The sequence below is a fragment of the Oncorhynchus mykiss genome, chromosome 3 (genome assembly GCF_013265735.2).
Source record: "Oncorhynchus mykiss isolate Arlee chromosome 3, USDA_OmykA_1.1, whole genome shotgun sequence".
Lineage (NCBI taxonomy): Eukaryota > Metazoa > Chordata > Actinopteri > Salmoniformes > Salmonidae > Oncorhynchus > Oncorhynchus mykiss.
In genome coordinates this window covers 23,143,931-23,164,987 of record NC_048567.1, presented here as the reverse complement: position 1 = coordinate 23,164,987, position 21,057 = coordinate 23,143,931, and the positions used below count along the sequence as shown (strand labels likewise).

The 21,057-nt window shown below is 41.4% G+C and overlaps 1 protein-coding gene across 1 annotated transcript; it reads left to right on the top strand.

Annotated features, from left to right (window-relative positions):
* The first annotated feature begins 603 nt into the window (after positions 1-603).
* Positions 604-20,472, top strand: LOC110514348. Its single transcript, XM_021593788.2, has 6 exons — positions 604-812; positions 5,563-5,639; positions 12,089-12,383; positions 12,716-12,870; positions 16,108-16,390; positions 16,981-20,472. Exons 1-6 carry the CDS (start codon positions 739-741, stop codon positions 17,150-17,152), a joined length of 1,056 nt encoding a protein of 351 aa, XP_021449463.2. The 5' UTR covers positions 604-738; the 3' UTR covers positions 17,153-20,472.
* The last annotated feature ends 585 nt before the right edge of the window (positions 20,473-21,057 follow it).

Genomic DNA, 21,057 nt, shown 5'->3' with positions numbered 1-21,057 from the left:
TTTCGCCATAAGTTGGAATCATGTTTTTGTTATTTATCTCAATGATTATGATTAGTTGAGCAGGCAGAGTGAAGCAGAGGGAAAAAGTATATTTTTAACATGTATATTAATACGTCATGGTTTACAGTCGTCACCGTAGGCCAGCAGGCAGGTTGCAGCAAGGATCCACCGAAAGCAAATGTTTCACACAAAAATAAATAAACCCACTCATAGCAAACAACAAAGTCCCCTTGAGCATAAAGTCCTCCAATACCTGCCAGAAGCTCTCCCACATGGTGTCCTTGTGCAGCCAGAGCCGTTTTTGAAGTCTTCTAGTTCTTGTAGTCTGCTTTTGTCTAGTTCCCTCTATGGTCCTGGGACGTCAATGAGGACTAGATTAGTATTTAGGACGTTCTCAGGACATTCAGTGTATCAGTTGTCAGGATGTCTATAATAGTCCCAAAGAAACGTCACTAGGATGTTGAAAAGGATACTGTCCGTCAGTGGTTAGATTCCAGCATATTACAGAAGTATCTCTTGTGTTCCCTCCATGAATGCCCGGTCATGATACAAGCAGCCCTGTTGATGATTAACTGGAGCTGGTTGAGATCTGTTTTATCGCACCGATGTGGGGCTGGAAGTCAAACTATGGAACAGTAGTGCAGGTGACTAGTTATCATGGTATGGTAAATTGTTAGGAGGATGTCCTTGGAGACGAGGGGGGTGGGCAGGGTCATTGACTTTGTGACTGGTGTATAAATGAATCAGTCAGATTCAGTTGTCTACAGAGCTTTTACCTACATCAGCATCAAAAGTGACCTTGTTTTTTTAAGGTAAGAGGATATTACAATCTAATACTATTTGGAATTGTCTTCTATTACGTTATATGTTCTGCCTTACACAACCACACATTAACTGTTGATTTAGATAACAGTTATTTCATAATAATAATGTCTTAATTCAGCAGTGGGTTGAATTCAGATGGGCGTGATGTTCCCATAATCCAATCCTTTACTTAAATGTACTACTGTGTTTGCAAGGAGGCTGTGATTGCAAAGAGACAGCAAGCTGGACTGTATTTTATACTTGTGTTCTATTTTTAAAAATCACGAAAGGATAATGCTAAGAGTAACGCAGCACCTCTCATTGTTCTCTCCGCTAATACTATACTCTCTTGAATTACGTTCCTTATTAAGTAGAAATTGTGCAGAAATGTAAAAGACTGTTATAATAAAATAAGTGCCCTTTAAAGATTGCATGGAAAATTCAATATATGAATAAATTATTTCTAAGCAGTCTAAAATCAGCATTTTGACATGTCCCTTTTCTGAGGAAGATTTTAACCTGAAAACGTTCCAGTTTTCGCTATCATTGTAAAGCTCTTGTTACTTTGCTGCTTTGACAATATAATTTTCGAAGACTATTATTAATTTCACGAGAATAATGATTCATTTACGTTTGACTCTCATTTTCAAGGTCAACCCTGTTAAGGGAACTGAACTTTCAAATCAAATCCAATTTTATTAGTCACATGCGCCGAATACAACAGGTGTAGTAGACCTTACAGTGAAACGCTCACTTACGAGCCCCTAACCGACAGAGCAGTTTTAAAAAATCTGGATAAGAATAAGAGATAAAAGTAACAAGTAATTAAAGAGGAGCAGTAAAATATAATATATACAGGGGGGTGGCGGTACAGAGTCAATGTATGGGGGCATCGGTTAGTTGAGGTAGTATGTACATGTAGGTAGAGTAAATTAAAGTGACTATGAATAGATGACAAAAGAGAACGGCAATGATGTGTAGGGGGGGGGGGCAGTGTGGATAGTCTGGGTAGACATTTGACTAGATGTTCAGGAGTCTTATGGCTTGGGGGTAGAAGCTGTATAGATGCCTCTTGGACCTAGACTTGGCGCTACGGTACCGCTTGCCGTGTGGTAGCAGAGAGAACAGTCTATGGCTAGGGTTGCTGGAGTCTTTGACAATTTTCAGGACCTTCCTCTGACACCGCCTGGTATAGAGGTCCTGGATGGCAGGAAGCTTGGCCCCAGTGATGTACTGGGCCGTTCGCACTACCTTCTGTAGTGCCTTGTGGTCGGAGGACGAGCAGTTGCCATACCAGGCAACCAGTCAGGAAGCTCTCGGTGGTGCAGCTGTAGAACCTTTTGAGGATCTGAGGAGCCATGCCAAATATGTTCAGTCTCCTGAGGGGGAATAGGTTCTGTCGTGCCCAGGGAGTACAGGAGGGGGCTGAGCACGCACCCCTGAGGGGCTCCAGTGTTAAGGATCAGCGTGGCGGATGTGTTGTTACCTACCCTTACCACATGGGGGCTGCCCGTCAGGAAGTCCAGGATCCAGTTGCAGAGAGAGGTGTTTAGTCCCAGGGTCTTTAGCTTATTGATGAGCTTTGAGGGCACTATGTTGTTGAACGCTGAGCTATAGTCAATGAATAGCATTCTCATATAGGTGTTCCTTTTGTCCAGGTGGGAAAGGGCAGTGTGGAGTGCAATAGAGACTGCATCATCTGTGGATCTGTTGGGGCGGTACGCAAATTGGAGAGGGACTAGGGTTTCTGGGATGATGGTGTTGATGTGAACCATGACCAGCCTTTCAAAGTACTTCATGGCTACAGATGTGAGTGCTACGGGTCGGTAGTCCTTTAGGCAGGTTATCTTAGTGTTCTTGGGCACAGGCACTATGGTGGTCTGCTTAAAACATGTTGGTATTACAGACTCGGACAGGGAGAGGTTGAAAATATAATTGAAGACACTTGCTAGTTTTTAGTTTATTTTTATTTACCGTTATTTTACCAGGTAAGTTGACTGAGAACACGTTCTCATTTACAGCAACGACCTGGGGAATAGTTATAGGCGAGAGGAAGGGGATGAATGAGCCAATTGTAAGCTGGGAATGATTAGGTGACCATGATGGTATGAGGGACAGCTTGGGAATTTAGCCAGGACACCGGGGTTAACACCCCTACTCTTACGATAAGTGCCATGGGATCTTTAATTACCTCAGAGAGTCAGGACACCCGTCCAATACAAAAGACGGCACCCTACACAGGGCAGTGTCCCCAATCACCACCCTGGGGCATTGGGATTATTATTGTTTTAGACCAGAGGAAAGAGTACCTCCTACTGGCCCTCCAACACCACTTCCAGCAGCATCTGGTCTCCTATCCAGGGACTGACCAGGTCCAACCCTGCTTAGCTACTGAAGCAAGCCAGCAATGGTATGCAGGGTGGTATGCTGCTGGCCAACCAGTTGGTCAGCACATGCTCGCAGTACATGTCCTGGTAATCCGTCTGGCTCTGCGGCCTGAATGTTGACCTGTCTAAAGGTCTTACTCACATTGGCTGCGGAGAGCGTGATCACACAGTCTTCCAGTACAGCTGGTGCTCTCATGCATGTTTCAGTGTTATTTGCCTCGAAGCGAGCATAGAAGTAGTTTAGCTTGTCCGGTAGGCTTGTGTCACTGGGCAGCTCTCGGCTGTGCTCCCCTTAGTAGTCTGTAATGGTTTGCAGGCCCTGCCACATCCGAAGAGCGTCAGAGCCGGTGTAGCACAACTCGATCTTAGTCCTGTATTGACCCTTTGCCTGTTTGATGGTTCGTCGGTGGGCATAGCGGGATTTCTTATAAGCTTCCGGGTTAGAGTCCTGCTCCTTGAAAGCGGCAGCTCTAGCCTTTAGCTCAATGCGGATGCTGCCTGTAATCCATGGTTTCTGGTTTGGGTATGTACGTACACTCACTGTGGGGACGACATCATCAATGCACTTATTGATGAAGCCAATGACAGATGCCATTGGAGGAATCCAGGAACATACTTGAGGCTGTGCTAGCAAAACAGTCCTGTAGCTTAGCATCTGCTTCATCTGACCACTTTTTATTGATCTAGTTGCTGGTGCTTCCTGCTTTAATTTGTGTTTGTAAGCAGGAATCAGGAGGATAGAATTATGGTCAGATTTGACAAATGGAGGGCGATGGAGAGCTTTGTATGCGTCTCTGTGTGTGGAGTATAGGTGGTCCAGAGTTATTTTCCCACTGGTTGCACATTTAGCATGTTGATAGAAATGAGGTAAAACTGATTTAAGTTGCAGTGGTCTAAGGCACTGCATCGCAGTGCTAGCTGTGTCACCAGAGACTCTGGGCACGAGCCCAGGCTCTGTCGCGGCCGGCCACGACCGGGAGGTCCATGGGGTGACGTACAATTGGCCTTGCATCGTCCGAGTTAGGGAGGGTTTGGCCGGTAGGGATATCCTTGTCTCATCGCGCACTAGTGACTCCTGTGGCGGGCCGTGCGCAGTGCATGCTGACCAGGACACTAGGTGCAAGGTGTTTCCTCCGACACATTGGTGCGGCTGGCTTCTGGGTTGGATGAGCGCTGTGTTAAGAAGCAGTGCGGCTTGGTTGGGTTGGGTTGTGTTTCGGAGGACGCATAGCTCTCGACCTTCGTCTCTCCCGAGCCCGTACGGGAGTTGTAGCGATGAGACAAGACAGTTAACTACTGACAATTGGATACTACGAAATTGGGGAGAAAAAGGAGGTAAAAAAAAACATTAAAAAAAATATTTACGTTTCCCTGCATTAAAGTCGCCGGCGCCGTCTCTGGGTGAGCGTTTTCTTGTTTGCTTATGGCAGAATACAGCTCATTCAATGCTATCTTGGTGCCAGTTTCTGACTGTGGTTGTATGTAAACAGCTACAAAGAATATAGATGAGAACTCTCTCGGTAGGTAATGTAGTCTGCAGCTTATCATGAGAAACTCTACCTCAGGTGAGCAATGGCTCAAGACTTCCTTAGATATCATGTACTTTGAATGAATTGAGGGGAGTGGGGGCTTATGCGATCGCCTCCTACTCCTCAGAAGGCAGCCCGCCCTCCGGCCTCTCTTTCTCCGCCTCCTCTTCACGCAGATCACTGGGGTTGGGGCCTGTTCCCGAGGGAGCCGTATATCATGAAAGAAAAAAAAGGATCCTGCTAGTCCGTGGTGAGTTATCGCAGTCTTGATATCTAGAAGTTATTTTCGGTCAAACGAGAGGGGAGCGGCTACATTATGTACAAAAATAGTAAAACAATAAGTTACAAACAACGCAGATAAGCAAACAAAGAACAATCCGTTGGGGGCACGTAAAACATCTGCCTTCTGCTCCGGCGCCATTTCGTTTTAATATGGTGATTACTTTTTTATTAATAAAAACATGGCGGAAAACTGAGAGGGTTGAGCAAAACACATCAGCCCTGTTACACATGGATGACAGGCTAGAAAAGTAAAAATATTATATAAATTTTGAAGTTGAACATTTGCTCTTTATAACAGTGTTAAAATGAGTTTAAAAGAAGAGTAAAACATTTTTTTAATGATACTACCCAAAATGCACTCTCTTCGTGTTTATTGTTCTTCTTACGAAGTGAGTAAAACAATATTTGAAATGTTTTTCTTTGTTCATGTGAGCTGAATAGATAAAAAATATAAATTGTGATTGAATTGCAGCCTATCAGATTGTTTCAGTGTTTGTGTCAATGTTTCTGTGGACTAGTTCCTATCAGACCTGTTGACTTGCTCTGGGCTCTTCCTCCAGGATGATGAGATCGACCACGATGTTCCTCTTGTTGACTCTCCTGGGATTGGCATGCTCTATTGGCCCTACAGTCCCAAGTAATCACATTTTTAATTCCCTTTCCTCCTGTTAACTAGATAGATACAGAGCTGGTCTCAGAGCATTTCGTATTATTCTGTACATAAATCTGAGACACTCCATTTAGTATGATATGTTATGTTTGGTATGGTTGCATAAGACACAGTTATGTATCACAAAAACGAAAGTAGGGTGGCTGGTTGTGGTGGATGGATGGGTGTATAACATGAACGTCTAACAAGCCAAAGCTTGCGCGTTCGAATCTCTTAATGGACAACTCTAGCATTTTAGCTAATTAGCAACTTTTCAACTTACTACTTTTTAGCAACTTTGCAAATACTTGGCACATTAGCTAACCTTTCTCCAAACCCTAACCTTTTAGCTAACCCAACCCGTAACCCTAACCTTAACCCTTTAACCTAACTCCTAAACTTTACCCTTAACCCTAACCCCTAGTCTAGCTAATGTCAGCGAGCTAGCTAATGTTAGCCACCTAGCTAGAATTTTTAAACGTAATACATGTTTTGCAAATTCGTAACATATCATACATTTTGCAAATTCGTAACATATCATACATTTTGCAAATTCGTAACATATCACATACATTTTTCAAATTTGTAACATATAATACGTTTTGCAAATTTGTAACGTATTGTACGTTTTGAAAATCCGTAACATATAATACGAATTGTAACATATCATATAAAATGGGTGATGGACATCCACAAATTAATACATACCATACGTAACATATCATACTAAACTAATTGTCACGAATTTACATCCAGAATAATACGAAATGCTCTGAGAGTATGTTTAGATATTATGTCCTTTAGATTAACAGGGCTAGATCTCTTACTATGAAAAGTGAGGCTATATTATATCTCAATGTATTTATGGCACCAACAGGCAAATTTACAGTGCCTTCGGAAAGTATTCAGACCCCTTGACATTTTCCACATTTGTTACATTACAGCCTCGTTCTAAAATTTATTAAATTCATCTACACACAATACCCCATAATGACAAAGCAAAAACAGGTTTTTAGACATTTGTGTAAATGTTTTAAACTTAAGAAACTGAAACATTACAATTACATAAGTATTCAGACCGTTTACTCTGTACTTTGTTGAAGCACATTTGGCACTTGTACAGTACAAATTTGGCACACCTATATTTGGGGAGTTTCTCCCATTCTTCTCTGCAGATCCTCTCAAGCTCTGTCAGGTTGGATGGGGAGCGTCGCTGCACAGCGTCGCTGCACACCGAAGCAACTCCTGTATTGTCTTGGCTGTGTGCTTAGGGTCCTTGTCCTGAAGTGAACCTTCACCCCAGTCTGAGGGCCTGAGCGCTCTGGAGCAGGTTTTCATCAATGATCTCTCTGTACTTCGCTCCGTTAATCTTTTCCTCGATCCTGAGTGGTCTTCCAGTCCCTGCCTCTGAAAAACATCCCCACACTCTCTGTGTGGGTGGACCATTTCAGTTTGTTGTTGATGTGTACACCGAGGAACTTAAAACATTCCACTTTCTCCACTGCTGCCCCTTCGATGTGGATAGGAGGTGGGGGGGGGTGCTCCCTCTGCTGTTTCCTGAAGTACATGATCATCTCCTTTGTTTTGTTGACAATGAGGAAGAGGTTGTTTTCCTGACACTACATTCCGAGTGCCCTCACCTCCTCCCTGTAGGTTGTCTCGTTGTTGTTGGTAATCAAGCCCACTACTGTTGTGTGATCTGCAAACTTGATGATTGAGTTGGTGGCGTGCATGGCCACGCAGTCGTGGGTGAACAGGGAGTACATGAGGCGGCTGAGCACACACCCTTGTGGGGCTCCAGTGTTGATGGTCAGCGAGGTGGAGATGTTGTTTTCTACCTTCACCACCTAGGGGTGCCCCGTCAGAAAGTCCCGGACCAAATTGCATAGGGTGGGGTTGAGGCCCAGGGCCTTCAGCTTGATGATGAGCTTGGAGGGTACTATGTTGTTGAATGCTGAGCTGTAGTCAATGAACAGCATTCTTACATAGGTATAACCTCTTGTCCAGATGGGATAGGGCAGTGTGAAGTGTGATGGCGATTGCATCGTCTGTGGACCTGTTAGGGCGGTATGCAAACTGAAGTAGGTCTAGGGTGGCCGCTAAGGTGGAGGTGATATGATCCTTGACTAGTCTTTCAAAGCACTTCATGATGACAGAAGTGAGTGCTACGGGGCGGTAGTCATTTAGTTCACTTATCTTTGCCTTCTTTGGTACAGGAACAATGGTGGCAATCTTGAAGCATGTGGGGACAGCAGACTGGGAAAGGGAGTGATTGAATATGTCCGTAAACACACCCTCAGCTGGTCTGCGCATGCGCTGAGGACGCGGCCAGGGATGCCGTCTGGGCCAGCAGCCTTGGAAGAGATGCCACAGATCGGGCTGCCTTTTGAGAATCCATAGGCGAGCGAGTGAACTCCCACTGCCATCAATTCTACTTGCTAACATGTAATCATTGGAAAATAAAATTGATGATCTCCGATTACGATTATCCTACCAACGGGACATTAAAAACTGTAATATCTTATGTTTCACCGAGTCGAGGCTGAACGACGACACGGATAATATATGTGGCTGTCATTTTCAATATACCGGCAGAACAGAGAAGCTACGTCTGGTAAGACAAGGGGTGGGGGTGTGCATCTTTTTTGTCAATAACAGCTGGTGAGTGATGTCTAACATTAAAGAAGTCTCGAGGTATTGCTCGCCTGAGTACCTTATGATAAGCTGTAGACCCCACTATCTACCAAGAGAGTTCTCAACTCTGTTTTTCTTATCCGCCTATTTACCACCACGGACCGATGCTGGCACTAAGACCGCACTCAACCAACTCTATAAGACCATAAGCAAACAAGAAAATGCTCATCCAGAAGCGGTGCTCTTAGTGGCCTGGGACTTTAATTAATGCAGGCAAACTTAAATCAGTTTTACCAACTTTTTACCAGCATGTCACATGTGCAACCAGAGGAAAAAAACTCTAGACCACCTTTACTCCACACAGAGATGCATACAAAGCTCTCCCCCACGCTCCATTTGGCAAATCTGACCATAATTCTATCCTCCTGATTCCTGCTTACAAGCAAAAACTCAAGCAGGAAGCACCATAGACTCGCTCAATACGGAAGTGGTCAGATGACACAAATGCTACACTACAGGACTGTTTTGCTAGCACAGACTGGAATATGTTCCGGGATTCATCCAATGGCATTGAGGAGTATACCACCTCAGTCATCGGCTTGATCAATAAGTGCATTGACGACGTCGTCCCCACTGTGACCGTGCGTACATATCCCAACCAGAAGCCGTCGATTACATCACATCCGCGCTGGGCAAAAGTTCTACAGCTGCACCATCGAGAGCATCTCGCCTGGTATGGCTCCTGCTCACCATCTGACCATAAGGCGCTACAGAGGGTAATGCGTACGGCCCAGTGCATCACTGGGGCCAAGCTTCCTGCAATCCAGGACCTATATAATAGGCAGTGTCAGAGGAAAGCCCATAAAATTATCAGAGACTCCAGTCACCCAAGTCATAGACTGTGGTACCGGAGCACCAAGTCTAGGACCAAAAGGCTCCTTAACAGCTTCTACCCTCAAGCCATAAGACTGCTGAACAACTAATCAAATGGCCTACACTGCAGCTACTCGCTGTTTATTATCTGTGAACAGTCACTTCACCCCTACTGACATGTTCAAAAGACCTCAATCATGTGACCTCAATGAAACGTATCATACAGCCCTTTTTACATCAGCCAATGTCACAAAGTGCTATATAGAAACCCAGCCTAAAACCACAAACAGCAAGCAATGCAGATGTAGAAGACCTCTAACCTGTACCCCCGCACACTGACTCGGTAGCGGTACCACCTGCATAAAGCCTTGTTATTGTTATATTATTGTGTTACTTTTATTATTTTTTACTTTAGTTTATTTGGTAAATATTTTCTTAACACTTCTTGAACTGCACTGTTTGTTAAGGGGTTGTAAGTAAGAATTTCATGGTAAGGTCTACACTTGTATTCGGCGCATGTAACAAATAAAGTTTGATTTCATTTTCTGGGCGCTGGGGTCTTGCTGTATCCTGGGGGGAACAAAACTGAGCTCCCTCCATTACCTCTAGGACTGCTCACGACTATACGGAGGTAACCTCTCTTCCCCCAGTCCCCTTCCCCATGTGTTTCTCTTCTGGCAACTTTATGGGACTCGTCCAGCTGGTGAGCAATCAGCCCCTTGATTACTCACAAAGTACAATCAGCACCAATTAGTCCTGGCCAGTGAGCCCGTAGAGACCTGGCATGTCCAGCAGAGGGAGTTGTCACCAGTTCTCGACAATTCTCCCCTTTGTGGCTGACCTGCTTGTACGCCACAACAAACAACATTTCCTAAATACAGGACGGCAGCCTTTTTTTGGTACAGGCCAGCTTTGATTTCAACATCCATGGACATAGATTTTTGGTCTGGTCCGGACTAAATCTAAACCAATCATAGATTACTGTTTGGTTCAGATTTTGTCCAGTCTGGACCAGCCTTGACTTGGTCCAAACATAGTCTATAAACTACATATTTTCAACTTTAATTTAGAACTAAAAATTAACCTGATTTCATTGTCCGGAAAATACATATTTCCACCTTTCATTCAGAACCTAAATTTAACCTAAAATTTAAATATGTATTTTAGACATCTTTTTAATGTTATTTTGATTACTAGGACAATTTTAGTTTTGTGTTGCTGCAATATTAAATTCAAGAGTTGTAAAGGCCCAGTGCACTACTTTGTGAAAAAAATACGTCTTTATATATTTTTTATTCAGATGTTTTAGGGGCTGCTGAAGCACCCTCAGGACCCCTACTTCCCGCGGCTATGTACAACAGCCTACATTCAATATTAATTATATCTAGTTATTCAGATAAAAAAAGATGTCCTGAGGAAAAATGGTAAGGGACCAACAGGGTGCTGGGTACAGTGGGTACAGTATGCCCATGCTGCCAATGCTGGGGTTGCCAACTTCAGAAACAGCAGACTCATTCTTGAAGGCAGCACGCTTGACCAAAACCTGGCACGGTCATCAAGTTACTCTGCTTTCATTGTCAAAACTCCTGAAAGATGCTTGGTTGTTCTAGTCCACATGCTCTTCTTTTAACACGCAGAAAGTAGGTATCCAACCTTCCAGTTCTGGAACATTGTTATTGAATTTGAAAGACTGTGCACACAGAACTAGACATTTTGGTCTTTATATTGAAACATAAGATGCCTTGGCACCCTGGTTCTTTGCACTGGACAGAATAAACTACGCTAGGTGGATTCCTATTCACATCCGAGACATTAAAGCTACCAGCTAACATCAGAAAAAAATTCTCTGACTTCTGAATCCTGCCAAAAACAACAAAAAAAAGATCTAATGCATGCCAGTTGACCAAGCCCATGAACAGAACAATTAGCTGGTAAAAAAGGAACAGGGGGAGACATTGGTCTGACAGACATGGATGGTAGCAGGACCTGGGCCATTTTAAAACAAAATCTTCAACACAAGCAAAGTTCATCACCTCAGCAAACATTCAAAAAACAAGTAACCAGCTGTGCAACACAAGCATGGGGATTCAATTCCTAGATACATGTCCAGACCTTCTGGTTTTGGATAAGCACAAATTATATAATTTTATACTACTACAATTGCTCAGAGAAAAATTAATGTTTTTTTCTCTCAAAAGTAAGGGTCAAAGTTATTGACAACCCTAAACATTCTTGGAAATAAAGTTTAGAATTTGGCCCTACATTCCGAGCACACAATGACTACATCAAACTTGTAACAATACAAACTTGTTGGATGCATTTGCAGTTTGTTTTGGTTGCGTTTCAGATTATTTTGTGGCCAATAAAAATTAATTGGTAAATCCATTGTGTCATTTTGGAGTCTCTTTTAATGCAAATAAGAATAGAATACATTTCTAAACACTTCTACATTCATGTGGATGCTGCTATTTTGGTCACATATGCTCCTAAATATGTTGCTTTGCGACCTGCCATTTTATTTTGCATTCTGCGCATAGGAAAATAATCACCCAGATAAAAACTGTAATTATTAGGCTTCAATGTTCCGATGTTTTCAAGTGACCTGGAGAAATAAGTGAGCACAAATTCATTACTGTCATGGTTGAACCATTACTACAGTGAAAACGGATTGTTTCTAGCACAAACAGATAAAAAATATATGACTCATATTACCGAGCATACTGTCAGGCATTTGTTTACACCTTGTTCAGTCATGTAACCTCATTAGCTAGTTAGCTAACAATCTGGTTACTAAATTAACAGTATATACAAACATTTGGGTTTTTTTTGCTAAAGAGGACTATCAGCAGATTAGAACACATGTTTATTCTGTTTTGACTGCATCTTCAAATTGCTCCTCTATACTCACTCAATGATGTGTTCACCTGCAGGAAATCTTGCCTTGCGTGGAAAAGCTACACAGTCAGACCTCATCGAGAGCCCATGGCACGGTTTGAGTCATGCCTCCAATGCCATTGATGGGAACCGCGATTCACATTTCCATCATGGGTCCTGTACTGCCACTGACGAATCCACTAACCCTTGGTGGAGAGTGGACCTGCTTGACACCTACATAGTCACCTCCATCACCATCACCAACAGAGGGGATGCTGTTCCTGAGAGGCTTAACGGGGCTGAGATACGAATAGGAAATTCTTTAGTGGACAATGGCATTCATAACCCTCTGTGAGTCAAGATACTGTGGTTTTTGAAATTGTATTTACAATGTGTTGTTACTGTATTGTTACTGTTTATGTCCATGAAGAACTCAATTAGAGTGACCAGAATATACATAGTGGACATACTGTACATAAAAACCCATGCAGGCAGGACAGATAGAATCAAGCAATGATGGTGAAAAGTTTCAACCCCCCTCACAGGTTACCACCAGACCACAGGCACAGTTATAGATATCAGCATATCATCTCCTGTGTCTTGTTTATTTAGTTTAAATAAAGTTAGATAGCATATGATGCAGTATCTTGACAGTGGTCAGTAAAACCCATTTCTCTCTCCAGGGTTAAAACAATTCCCTCTGTTCCAGCCGGCAGTTCTCTCACCCTTGCTTTTGACCCAAGTTTCGAAGGACGTTATGTGATTGTGGTTCTACCAGGCCAGCATAGACTTCTGACACTCTGTGAAGTGGAAGTTTACGGATACCTTGCCCCAACTGGTCAGAACTTATATTCATATATTTTATATATACTGTACCAACAGTGGCGGTTCTAGCTTGTATGGTTCCCTGGGCGAACCTTCCCTTCAGCGCCCCTTAACTGTCATTTTTATTCAGACATTTGGAACAACACAAATACATAATCATACAATTTAAAACTATATAAATATTAAACTATTTACAAAAATAAGACTCAATAATATCAAAAAGAGGCAACAAAGACAAATATAAACAAATTGTAGTATATAAATAAATAAATAAAAAGATAATCGAATTATTACACTATTACCCTATTGCTAACAAAAAACACACAAATAAAACTAAATTGCACAAATCCTATATCATACAAATATACAAATATAATTATACACTTATAAAGAAGAGAACCTGATTATTACACTATTGCACTTCAAACAAGAAACACACAAACTAAATTGCACAACTGCCATCTAAACCCTGACCTTTCTTGCCTTCCTTGATGCAAAGTCATTCATTACATCCTTATAAGAAATCTGCCCAACAATTGCATGGTTAATAATGTTGACATGAAGGCCACTAAGGTGTTGCTGTGGCATGGTGGACCTCAGGTAGGAGTCGATGAGCTTCTGCTTTGAAAAGATCCTCTCTGCTTCAGCTACGGTCACTGGAAGAGTAAGACAAAATATGAGAGCAGTCCAAAAATGTGGATACGTTTCTGAGAGCTCCCTTTCGTGTATAAATATCAGCAGCTTAAACAGGGTCATGGTCTTCGATGGGAAGTCAGGCAAGTTCTTCAGTTCCTGTGCAAGCTCTCTGCCATCCAAGTCTGAGTGTTCGTTATAGTGCAGTGTCATACTAAGGGCCTCACATTGCTATGTCAACTCCTCATTTGAGAGACTTGGAAGGATGACCACACTCCAAACTTCTCTCCCACATTTTCTAATGTGGAAAATCTTTCCTGAAGGACTGAGGTTCCAGCATCAACAACAACATTGAAAAATGTCACCACCAGCTTCTTCAGGGCTCATCAAATGATTCGTATGAAAAGTGCCGCTTTGTGGACCTCAGCCTTTTTTGTTGTAGAACAGCCATACCCTCGCAAATATCCATTCATACCCTCGCAAATATCCTTGGCTGACGTTTGTGCAGTCATAAAGCCTGTTGCCCTGCAGTTGCTGAGACCTCTGTCTTTCTGAGAAGAATGACTGCAACATCCACATGCATACTGGGATCAGCTTGCTCACATGTTGGATCTGTCTCAAGATGTCATACCACATCACTGTACAGATGCTGAAGCGGTATGATCCCAGCTCCTCTGACAAGGACTGGGCCTCAATCTTTATCATAGGGTCTTTGGTTAGATCCTTCACCTAAATCAGTGCCTCTCTCACCGCTGCTGCCTGATACCTCAGTGGCTCAACACGTATGATAACAATTGCCTAATATATTCAATATGCTACAAACAGTGTGTGACTCTCTTTATTATTTTTTAGAGCTTATAGTTTATTCGCCGTTAGTCAGCACCTCTACATACAATAATTTCTCTGGGTGTTCGCCAGCTCATGACACACCTACTCATTCCAGGGTTTTTCTTTATTTGTACTATTTTCTCCATTGTAGAATAATAGAGAAGACATCAAAACTATGAAACAACATATGGAATCATGTAGTAACCAAAAAGGTGTTAAACAAAAATAGATTTTATATTTGGTATTCTTCAAAGTAGCAATCGTTTGCCTTGATGACAGCTTTGCACACTCTTGGCATTCTCTCAACCAGCAAGGTGTGCCTTGCTAAAAGTTATTTTGTGGAATTTCTTTCCTTCTTAATGCGTTTGAGCCGATCAGTTGTGTTGTGACAAGGTTGGGGGGGGTATACAGAACATAGCCCTATTTGGTAAAAGACCAAGTCCATATTATGGCAATAACAGCTCAAATAAGTAAAGAGAAACGACAATCCATCATTACTTTTAAGACATGAAGGTCAGTCAATACGGAAAATATTTTTTCAAAGGGAGTCACAACAACCATCAAGCGCTATGATGAAACTGGCTCTCATGAGGACCGCTACAGGAAAGGAAGACCCAGAGTTAACTCTGTTGCAGAGGACAAGTTCATTAGAGTTACCTCAGAAATTGCAGCTTAATTAAATGCTTCATAGAGTTCAAGTAACAGACACATCTCAACATCAACTGTTCAGAGGAGACTGAGTGAATCAGGCCTTCATGGTCGAATTGCTGCAAAGAAACCACTACTAAAGGACACCAATGAGAAGAAGAGACTTGCTTGGCCAAGAAACACGAGCAATGGACATTAGACCGGTGGAAATCTGTCCTTTGGTCTGGTGAGTCCAAATGTGAGATTTTTGGTTCCAACCGCTGTGTCTTTGTGAGACGCATAGTAGGTGAACGGATCATCTCTGCATGTGTAGTTCCCACCGTGAAGCATGGAGAAGGAGGTGTGATGGTGTGGGGGTGCTTTTCTGGTGACACTGTCTGTGATTTATTTAGAATTCAAGGCACACTTAACCAGCATGTCTACCACAGCATTCTGCAGCGATACGCCATCCCATCTGGTTTGCTCTTGTGGGACTATCATTTGTTTTTCAACAGGACAATGACCCAAAAACACACCTCCAGGCTGTGTGAGGGCTATTTGACCAAGAAGGAGAGTGACAGAGTGCTGCATGAGATGACCTGGCCTCCACAATCACCCGACCTAGACCCAATTGAGATGGTTTGAGATGAGTTGGACCACAGAGTGAAGGAAAAGCAGATATCAAGTGCTCAGCATATGTGGGAACTCCTTCAAGACGGGTGGAAAATAATTCCAGGTGATTACGCCATGTAGCTGGTTGAGAGAATGCAAAGCTGTCATCAAGGCAAAAGGTTTGAAGAATCTAAAATCTAAAATATATTTTGATTTATTTAACACTTTTTTGGTTACTACATGATTCCATATGTGTTATTTCATAGTTTGATGTCTTCACTATTATTCTACAATGTAGAAAATAGTAAAAAAAATAAAGAAAAACCCTTGAATGAGTAGGTGTGTCCAAACTTTTGACTAGTAGTGTATATATATATATGTATATATAGATTATGAACAGTGTGTTATAAGTACAACTTTTGTTATATTCTCTGTAATGGTAGTCTCAACATTAATCTCTACGATTACAGCGCATTAATATGTTTACACAAGTTCCAACAATTGTTTGATAAGATGATAGTTAATGTGCGTTATGCTCTATTTTGTCCAGGAGAGAATGTGGCTCTATATGGAAAGGCCACCCAGTCGTCTTTGAATGAGTTTGGCATTCCAGGCAATGCTATTGACGGGAATCGCAACGCTATTTGGATAGGAGGGTCCTGCACCCACACTCTACAGGACATCAACGCCTGGTGGAGGGTGGACCTTCTGAAGACCTACAAAGTGTTCTCCATCATCATCACCAACACAGTCGACAGTGTTCCCAGCAGACTCAATGGAGCTGAGATTCGCATTGGAGATTCCCTGAAAGACAACGGCATCAATAATCCTAGGTGAATTACTGTAGGAGAGTTGAGGTCCTTTTTATACGTTTTCAAGATTAGTTGAAGCAAAAAATCGATGGAAAACCAACCTAACCTATCAGAAGGCTAGGTGGAGCTATGACCATATTAGTACATTTATCCTGCCTACTTTACTTACCGGGTACCTTAAAGGGGTAATTTGCTTTTGGGACATCCATTTTTGGACTTTTAAATTAACGATTTTATACCAATTGATTCTTGAAGTATGTAGCTCATAAATACCTCATGGACTTAGTTCAACATTCATCAGAACCCAAAATATAAACTTGTTTTACTCCAATATTTGTAAACAATGTAGATTGAAATAAATGCTGTGTTGTCTCAAAACATTGTTAAAACTGTCCTTTTGATGTCATGGTTGGTCAGTCCTTGCATCCATAGGAATTTGAAAGAGGTCAGATTAATGCAGCCTCATCCCTCAGCTTTTTACCAAAACAATGGCGGGGTGGCCACTTTTTTATTGTTTGAACTGCAGACGGGTGACTAGAGATAGTGGCTAGATATCAATTTGAAATTGATCAGAAGTTGCTATAGTAGTTTGTTTCTGTTTTATCCTGCAGGTGTGCTGTGATCTCCTCTATCCCAGCTGGCAATTCAAGCACCTTCCAGTGTCCGGGCATGGAGGGTCGATATGTCATCGTGGTCATTCCAGGGAGGAAGGAGTACCTGACCTTGTGTGAGGTGGAGGTGTACGGATCACCCCTGGATGGGACTGGGCCTACATGTAACTAAATCAGATCGTTAACTCTTAACAGCACCCTGCAATGTTTGGGGAATGTATTGTCTTACGAAAACAATTCAACTTTTCAGTATACTATCACTATTCTGTAAGTTCGTCTTGCACACTGTTTTTGGATGTTTGGGTATAAATTGACGAACACTTTTTGTAACACTTTTTAAGAACAACTTTCATGAATTATTATGTAGCCTAATTATTGGTTAGACAGTTATCATTCATACCTTGAAATGCATGTAATGCTGTGAAGTAATGCTATTATGTTAGAATGAATGGTCCCGCTTTAAATGACGTTCAGATTATAAAGGCTTCATAAAGCCTTAATAATGCCTTCATAAGCAGTACATAAATGTTTACAAAGCATCTATAACCATATGTCATGCTTTATAAAAGGTTCATAAATGTGGCATAACTGTGTGACATAATCACCTATATCAAATGTGATATAACCCACTAAGTCAAATATGATATAAACATGTGCTTTATAAAGGGTGACGTGCTGAAGGATGGAAAACGCTCTAAAGGGATGTCATCTTAGTCACATTACACCTAATCTCGTTCCCAGACACTTCCGCCCAAATGCTCAGAAGGTCTGATGGACCAATGCATCAAACTTGGCCTTCATTAGTCAGGGTTAGGTTTCAAATCACATTTTAACAAGATAAAGTGTGGAAATGGGCAGGGTTTAGCCAAAATTATGACTTTTTTGTTTGTTAAGTAGTGACGATGACAAATACTTTACTCAGTAAGGTCACTGCTATAGAATTCTATAGTCACTCCCACTATGCCCAATTTTGAATGGTTGATATCCCAGGCGTCAATGTGCTGTGTGAGCAATAGCCTGAGAGCAACATTACACCAAGAAACACTTACCTTGGTGAAAGTCCCCAATCTAAAGACATTGAAAGTGTCTTTCTTCTGGAACCAAGTTACATGTTCCTCATTACACAAACATGAAAACAACAAAAACGAGCCATACCACACAGTGCTGGGCCCTGTGAAGTCTTTGACACATTCACCCATTTCCCCGCTGAAAGATCAGCCACAAAATGTTGTAATCAAGTCTGTCTACTTTGGTCATTTATGACACATGCATAAATGCCTTATATTATATGACGCTGTACTTAATATAAGGTCAGACACCTTTGGTCATTCCTAACACATGCATAATGGCTTAATGATGTTAACACAACTGTATTAACACATAGGGAATTGGCATTAAATGATAAAACAAGAAAACATTAAAGAAATGTTTAAACCATACAGTACATTTATTTTATTTATACATTTTTAAAACAATACAAATACATGACATTTCAAAAAGTCCAGCAATGCCATTACATTGAACATTACACAGGGCTGTGAATAGTCCAGCTTGTCCCTGAGCTGGCAGGAGAACGGTTCTTGACTCCCTTCTTGCTGGAGGTACTGGGTGTTGGTTCCAACCTAAATGAACAACAAAGTTAGCAGGTCTGTTAGGAAAGGTCGTTTGTCACACCATCTAGATAAGGGCATTTCTGTGCTGCACAAGAAACTCTAAACGGGAAGATGGGGAAACTCCATTAAAAATGTATTGTTACAATACAGCTATGAGACATGTATGTATGTAGGGGATATGTATTTAGCTGAGCCTGCTAGCTAACTACATTTTGTCTAGCTAGTAATTGCTGTGAAGTCACCGAAATGATTTGAAATAATGATTGAGGTAGCTACAGTATGTAATCTAACTCAACACTTAACTACTACCAACACATTTAAATCACAATAAATAAAGGTTAACTTACTTGTTTTGGGCATTATTCCCATTCAAACTCCTAGAATTTTGGAAATGTTCCAAATAAAGTCCCCCACGTAATAACAGAAAAGTCTCAAAAACCATTCATGATATATGAAAAATAATTGTCTAAATATTAAACATATTTTTAAGTGACATTTGCATTAAATGTGGGTTTTAAAACATGTTCCAAGGTCAAATAAGTGCTCCCAATGCAAATCACCATATATAGAATACATATTGGCTTAGAGCAATAACTATTCTGGGTGCAGCAGTACAAGTATTGCAGGGAATACTCAATAGGGTCTGTAGAATGAATGTACAGTGGGGAGAACAAGTATTTGATACACTGCCGATTTTGCAGGTTTTCCTACTTACAAAGCATGTAGAGGTCTGTATTTTTTTTTTATCATAGGTACACTTCAACTGTGAGAGATGGAATCTAAAACAAAAATCCAGAAAATCACATTGTATGATTTTTAAGTAATTAATTTGCATCTTATTGCATGACATAAGTATTTGATACATCAGAAAACTGTATATATACGTTGTCATTTCATGGGGCTCAAAATAATTTTGGAATGTGGCCGGCCTTTTACTCTACCCATTCTATTGGCGGCCAGATCACATCATGAGTGCTTACTGCACTACAGAAAGAAAACCTGCTAACAAAACAACAGTGCAGAGCATGCTCAGTGAATTAAAGAGCAACTACACTTACAAATATACGTTTCTTCGATTTTTCACAGACCTCAAAAGTCTGATGTGGTTTAAGAATTGTTGTGAACACAGAAAATGAAATGTTGTTTTTCTATTAAGAAAGTGCGAAAACACTGGGGGAAACCAGAAAGAATGGGGAAAATCTGAAACCCGGAAAAACAAAACCAAGAAAACAGAATTTGGTGGGGAAAAAGAAGTAGGCAACTACAACAAACAGACTAACGATTGTAAAAGGCCCTACCAAGGTTTTTTGCTTTGCATGACTGCACTTTAGAGTCTGTGTTCTCCTGCAGCACAGCATTTTGGGGGAAGCTGAAGTCAAGTCCAATATTGACTATGCACCCAAGAGGGAAAGGGGAAAGGGGTTGGGCCAATCTAGAAATGACACTTTTATCCAAAGCGACTTACAGTCAGTCATACGTGAATACATTTTTACGTATTATAGGGTGTTGAATCGAATCGAACCCAATATCCTGTCGTTGCAATGCTCTACCAAGATGTATGACAGGGTTATAAATGCTTTGTGAAGCCACAATTGAATATGATTTATAAGCTCTTTATTAAGCGGTGCTCATGCCACCCTTTATAAAGGACAGGTTTGTATCATTTTTGACATAGTGGGTTTTGTCCCCTTAGACATTGGTGGTTATGGAGAACAGTGATGCCACATTTATGAACCCTTTATAAAGCATGGCATACGGTTATAGATGATGTGTAACACATTTATGTAGTGTTTATGAAGGTTTTAGGAAGCCTTTATAAGCTGCACGTCATTTAAAGTGGGACCAAATTCATGAATAAACTTAATTAATACATCTGGAATTGTTCCATTGTGTATTTGTGTATTTGGTTGTTTGTGTTTCTGGTATGTAATAGGTCAATAATCGGGCATTATGCCTTCATCCTTTGAACAGCAATCCTCCCTTTGCCACAGTCTGTTCCCTCTGAAGTTGTAACCCTATCTTCTATTAGGGCCCGAAGTTATGGTTGGGATTACTGAAGATTATTTTATTGCATGCAACTTTATAACTTACCGGCCTCATATCGTAGCACATTGCGAACAAGGTTTGAAGAACCATAAACATATGAAATGATTGGAGAGTCCATGCCCCAACGAATTGAGGCTGTTTTGAGGGGGAAAGGGGGTGAAACTCATTATTGGGAAGGTGTTCCTAGTTTGTCCACTCAGTGTGCATGTGGCCAGTGACCCATAACACCGTGAGAGTACTTCTAGTAGACAAAACAGGTTAAACCTTATTAGACAGCATATACACAGGCCTGAAATATCTCCTACATATTAGTTTTTCTCAATGCAAGACTGCTGTCAATGACTAACAAGGTAACAATAGTTAAAACAATGAATAAAACATGATAAGCATATGTAATGCATATTTATGTTATACTGCA